The 6172-nt window shown below is 40.1% G+C and overlaps 1 protein-coding gene across 1 annotated transcript; it reads right to left on the bottom strand.

Annotated features, from left to right (window-relative positions):
• Window positions 1-1100: 1100 nt before the first annotated feature.
• LOC135463044 (uncharacterized) lies at window positions 1101-4639 on the bottom strand. The gene is made up of 4 exons (XM_064740364.1): window positions 4022-4639; window positions 2836-3609; window positions 1787-2287; window positions 1101-1736 (listed from the first exon to the last, which is right to left on the bottom strand). The coding sequence occupies exons 1-4, from the start codon at window positions 4637-4639 to the stop codon at window positions 1101-1103; spliced, it is 2529 nt and encodes an 842-aa protein (XP_064596434.1).
• Between the last annotated feature and the right edge of the window lie 1533 nt (window positions 4640-6172).

The following is a 6172-nucleotide window of genomic DNA, read 5'->3' as shown; positions in this document are numbered from 1 at the left end:
TTGATGGTGATCAAAATGTAGTTTTCTGGAATTTAGACAATCCGCTTTGCTACCCACCTGTATCACTTTAAGTCAAATTTTGCACAAAGTTGCTAAAAGGTATGTCCTATATTTTGTAAGTGAATTCAGGGCTTTATATTCCCCTAATTTGGGCACAGTCATTGGCCCCGAAATCCCCCAAAATAGCGGCGTTTTGGAAGACCCCGGAGCCAAAGCTACCAGTCCATGTTGCCTGGAGATTCATTTGGTTGATGGTCACAAATTAATGTGAAGTATTTTTATTCGGACACTAAATGAAGACATGCCAATGCCGAATATAAAACACAACTTATATATACTTTTGAACACACACAATTGTGGGCCATTTTTATTTTGATAACACATCCATTGTTTAAACCATGCCCTAGGTTTAAAGGAGGCCACAGAAATGTTTGACTTGAATATTATATGCATGTACATGTAGCATTAGTTGTGTAACTGCATAACAGGCTGCACTGTTCAGTTGGCCCAGGCTAATGAAGCTTAATGTACCTGTCCTTGTTAAAGTCTTTGTCAAACACATCAATGATTTCATTAACCATCTGTGTGTTGAGTTTTAGAGGAAAGAGCCTTACCCTGAGAAGTTTATCAAGTGTTGTGTCTTTCATAGACCCTTGGAGATTGCCACACTGAAGCTCCATGTGACTAAAGCCCCTCTCACTGATTGCATTGGAAAGAGGCAATATGCAGCACAGGGACAGAAAGTAAACTGTGTTTAGATACAAGCCCTGTAGATCATTTGTGTACAGTAACTCCAAAACCTGGTCCACTGATAAATTTCTGCTGTTTTTAATCTCTTTCAATTCATTTTCTAACTGCTTGCAGGGCCATTTCTAGAAAATATTTTAAGGTGCTGTTCCCCCAAACTCCCAAGGCCCCAAGGGGAGGGGGAGAAACGATTCTAAAACAAAAACCAGATAAGAGGAACAAATGCGTTTCTTTAATGGGGTGTTACTCGCATCGCGGTACATAAATTCATGTCTTGGATATGATGGAACATGATTCAAAACGTCTAGAAACAAAGCATACTCTCTGAACTGTAGAGTGTCTTAACTGTAGAGTCACAAAGTTATACGGCGGTTTGTTACAGAAGTGTCATCCCTGAATCTGTCAATAATGACTTCAACATCTTGGTCTGTCAGATTTTGACCGTTCAGACAAATTCTAAGAAGTTTATCCAATGTGTTTGGAAGCATGCTGGCACGCAGAGGAGTGCAAAGAAGGTTCATTAATGAAAAACGTCTCTCCACTTCCGCAGTTGACGATGGTATTATTGATGCCAGATTGAGTAATATCATTAAGTTGGGGAATAGCTCTTCACATGTCCCAAGTTGTTTTATAGACTTGAACAACTGGGCACTTGTCAATCTGTTCTTATCGATAAATGTTGTAATTTGTAACTCAATATCCAGAGCCTTCTTTGCTGTTAACTCATCCCTTAAATGGGCTGCTTTCTCCAAAATGTCTTTATCAGCAGCATTCACAGCAACTTTGACAGCTCTGCAAAACTCTTCCAGTTCGAGTTTTTGATCCACTGTGCTGTTAGAGACTAATATAGGGCCCGCAGCTGTATGCTCCCCGTCATGTACATCTGTCACTGTGTTGCCATAAAATGTAAATAACGTGTCCAGTTGTGCAGAAGCAGGGTGAACATCCTTGTCAGAAACGACACCTTTAGCAAAGTCACCGGGTTTAAACTTTGGAAAGCACACAGAACAGGATCTGGAACATCAAAGGCAGAATTTACCTCCTCAACAAATTCCTGTATAAAAGGCACAGCTGTTTCCTTCCAGAAAATTTTGACAATGTCTGCCGGTGTGTCTTCATCAACTGGTTGGCCTTGTCTGCCTCTGGTTCTGCGGACATTCACTGAGCGTTCCTGTGTTAGAAGAGTGTAATCTTTGGACTTCGCTGAAAAGACTCCACTGACCATAGTAGATGGATCATCCTTGAAAACCTGAACCTGTTCAATGAAGTTATCTTTCACACAAGGCAGTGAAGAAAACTGAACTTGGCGGCCTTGTAGGTACTTGCAAAACTTATTTGTTAATGAAAGCAAATCGGCCATGAACAGGATGAAGAGTACCATTTCTGGTCTACACAGCTGGTCACGTACTCCCTTGATCTCAGGATCATGATTAGCGTGGTAAACTGTGTCCAGAGTATCCAAAAGCATAGGTAGGAGGTCTGCTGTACGTCTACAAGCTTGTCCATGAGTAAGCCATCTCGTAGTGCAGGCCTTGATGATCTAATAAAACAAATAGAACAAATTGCAAAAACTAGTCAGTTTTTGTATTCCATTACCCACATGAATGGTATTAAAGTGAGCGATGCAGTATTTAATTTTGTATTGACTGTTTCTGTAGGATTTAAATGAAAGTATAAATAGTCAATAGGGACCAAGGAAGGTCATTGAATATAGTTGTACTACATGTAACACCTGTGGTACATAATTGACAGTTGGGAATACTTCTTTTCACATCTGTATAAGTAATAAACTACATGTATAATATACATGGACAAATGAGTTATTTGCATCTTGTCTTTTCTTGTTTAATTATGTAAATACACAACACTGGTGAGGTCGAGTTAACCTGCCAATAATTGATCCATAATAAATTAAATAAGATTTTTTCGGCTTTATGGGTATGATTGCACAGACTAAAATGAAATTAATTGTATTGTTTAAATATTTTAGACATAAACTGTTGGGATGGAATCCTATGTCATGATATTTGTTTTGGAAAATTTGAATTTTAATTCATAAAATTTTGAGTACAGCAATTTTAAATTTACCTTAAGAGTTTTGCTTCCCTCAATACTCTGCGTTTCTTCTAAAACTGCTTTATTGTTGGTGGAGAATTTGAATTTTTTCCACACAGTAATCAACAGGCTGTCCATTTCAGATAGCAAGGCATTTGATTTCATCATGTGAAAAAGCACAAGGGCTAACTTATGGGACCGACATGGCTGGTACTTGCACATAGGATGGGAGTGTCTCAAAAGTCTCTGAAGTCCACCTCTCTCACCTGACATAGTATTTGTGGTGTCCAGACCAGCAAAAAATATTTTAGTGCAGTCTATACCTCTGTCACGAAGAGCCTCTGTGATAGCTTGGTGTAACGCTTTTGCAGTTTTAGAAGCACCCATTTTGACCTGACACAGAATTTTTTTTTCTACAGTATGCGCAAGTGGATGCATGAATTTGACATAAATGCTTAACATTTCATTTCCAGACTCAGACGTGCTTTCATCTGCCTCCAGGGTAAGATATGAAACCGATTTTAGAGTTGTAATCAACTCCTCCTCAAGATAGCTGTCTATGTGCTTTATGAAATTGTCAACAGTTGTCTTTGACAGATATGTTGCATTCTGTTTCATTAGAGCGAATTGTTGCTGGAGGTCAGGATGTTCCAACTCGTCTCCAATAAATCTGACAAAATCTTCATAATTTTCTCTGGCTGCCCATCTTTTTCGGATCAAAAACAGGAGGGATTTTAACAGGTGGCGGAGAAGTTTGCGGTTCCGTGTGTGATCTGTTTTTTTGCTGGCAGTCACCCCTTCTTGCACCTAAAATATATATAAAATAAACATGCTTGTAAAGTTATAAAATCGTGATCTGCAAATGACATATTTAAGAGACGAGTCAAGTTATTTTTATTAAATGGGTCCCCCTGACTTCAAATATGAAAAATGCACTTATACATGACTGGATTCAAGCCAAGATGAAAATACTGGAAAAGTTTACAGAAGAAGTTTATTTTACATATGTTTACCTTCTAAACTGAATGAATGAACCCATGCACGCTTAGGGTTTAATGTCACACCTCACAATTTAAGAGTCACATGACAACAAGTTTGACGTCAACATGATCTACTGAAGCCAATACTATGTACTACAATATTTTTAAATAAATTATTTAACCAACGAGTTGGTCTGTACTATGAATATGTGCCGAGTAAGCAGAGAATAATCACTAACCTGAGTCCGTATTCCGCCTTTGCCGGTAGCTTTCCATTTTTTTACCATTTGAAGCACATGGACGTTTTCCTTGTGGCGTTTGGATTTCTGATGATTCTTTAAGTTTGTATTCCATTTGTCATCCTTAACAAGATTATGTGGTCGTTTTGACCACGCTTTAACCTTTTCCGAACCCAGCGAAACGGCTTTGCAGACAACACAGTACGCCCCGTCGCCATATCGATACTCCAGCCACGGGAATTTTCTGGAAAATGTGGCAAGTTTATCCCTGAAATGTTCACGTTTTTCAACGGAGTCTTCTGGCAAACCATGGCAGCCTGATGTTCCCTCTCTCACGTCCGTAGTAGGCATATCATTCAAGCTTGATTCCGTAGTGTCCGCAGCTTCAGTCGTGGGAATAGGCCTATTTTCATTGGTTTCACTTTCATCCATGTCCGACAGACCCGTTCCTGAGGGGTTTACCGGTGCAAAATAAGATGCGATTGACCGGCCTGTCTTTGCAGCATTCCTTTGCACAGCTGATAATTGCCTGTCGGCAGTTACGTATGTTTTTGATAGCTTATTATGTGATTTTCCTGAGGTTATCGGTCTCCCGCCAAAGGAGCGAGACTGCTTCATCTTTACGAGATGTCAAAAGTTTTAACCACTGGTTGTCAAACAGGCCGCTAGAGGGCGCTGCATGTATGACAGCCGTGGCTTGTATTTTAGTGGTCTATATTCACACGATGTGCTCGCCGGCTGGGCCCAGCTTCCCGAGAAGGTTTCCTTGATTTGTCCCCCTCGCCGGATTTTTGACTGGGAACTTGAGGGTACTGGGAAAGACACACACGCGTGTCTGTCGTTTGTTTTGTGCTGTTCATCCCTCGTTTATTTACTAGTTTGACTATTTAGCTGGGTTAGTTTGGGCGCCTGACAGTTTGGGCGCCCTATCCTTTTCCGGTAGTAAAATGGCTCTAGATACGGCCCTGGCTTCATCTCATGGAGGGGAACTGTTTTGGCTGACTCTGCCCTTTCTTTTTGTTTCTTTTGCAATTTCTCAGAAATAAACTTTTCTTTCAGTTTGACACCAGTTTGGTGATTTGTTTTCATTGCACATACATGCGACACAAGTTCTGAATATTCCTTGATGTACACTTCTACTGTTGAGGACACATCAGCCTCAGATGACAACCCATAGAACTTGATCAAATGGCCAAATTTCATCTCCAAATCAGTTTTATCTGAGTCTTTGATGAAATCTTGTTTGTTTGTTTTGGGGGATTGTATTGGATTGACAAAGAGACTGATGAGATACTCAACAGTGGGATGCTGATCATCAAAGAATGCTTGGTCTAGTTCATCTACCATAGACTGACAAAACGGTTTGACAAATTCAGCTTCGAATTTCAGGATGTTGAAATCATTCTGCCTTGTGCTACTTCTACTTATTCGAACATGGCCTACGCTGTCTTGTCTATATTCTTCAGCTAATTTAAGAAACTCATCTGCTTTGGCATAATAGCCATCATTTGAAGGTAAGCTCAAAAGGAACTGTTTGATCACTTCCAAGTACTCAAGAACACGTGCAACGTTCACAGAGTCTGACTGGAGCATGAGTGAAAGTTTGTTTGTTTGTTCTAAGATGTCTGTCATGAGAAGTACAGTGCACACAGTTTCAGGGGAGGTAAGCCTCTCATTAATGTTCAGATACTTTGTGTCCCCTGATTTTGAGAAGATACTGGTGAATGTGTCTATCAGTTCACTGAAACGGTCACACACCCTCTTGGAGGCTTTAAAATGTGACAGCCACGTTGTCACACATGCTTTTAACATTTTGAGCGGAGGTTGGTCACAGTTGATCATTTGAATTTTCTGGAAAGCACACCGTGCTACTTTACTGTAGTCTATTGCTAGATAAATGTCGAGAAGAAGCTGATCATATCACTCACGAGAGGATACTTTTTCTTGAGATGAACAAAGACTAAGGCAAGTCTGTGGTTCGGCAGTTGACATAAACTGCAGTTGGGTACTTGTCTCGCCAGAGTTTTTGTACGCCTCCCACTTCACCAGACAATAACATTCGTCCCATCAAAGCAGATAAATTTACAGAGTTCCATATCAAATACCATCTTCCTGCAGGATTTCTTTCATTCTTTTGTACACACTTTTTGC

This window comes from Liolophura sinensis, chromosome 2 (genome assembly GCF_032854445.1).
Source record: "Liolophura sinensis isolate JHLJ2023 chromosome 2, CUHK_Ljap_v2, whole genome shotgun sequence".
NCBI classification, from domain to species: Eukaryota; Metazoa; Mollusca; class Polyplacophora; order Chitonida; family Chitonidae; genus Liolophura; species Liolophura sinensis.
Note: the sequence above shows the minus strand (reverse complement) of the source record. Positions and strands in the feature narration are given on the sequence as shown.

Excerpts from the sequence above, each read along its gene's own strand:
- LOC135463044 (XM_064740364.1), bottom strand. The coding sequence starts at position 4,639 with ATGAAGCAGTCTCGCTCCTTTGGCGGGAGACCGATAACCTCAGGAAAA. Across the intron at positions 3,610-4,021 it reads AAGGCGGAATACGGACTCAG|GTGCAAGAAGGGGTGACTGC; the intron begins GTTAGTGATTAT and ends TATATATTTTAG. Across the intron at positions 2,288-2,835 it reads AGGGAAGCAAAACTCTTAAG|ATCATCAAGGCCTGCACTAC; the intron begins GTAAATTTAAAA and ends TTGTTTTATTAG.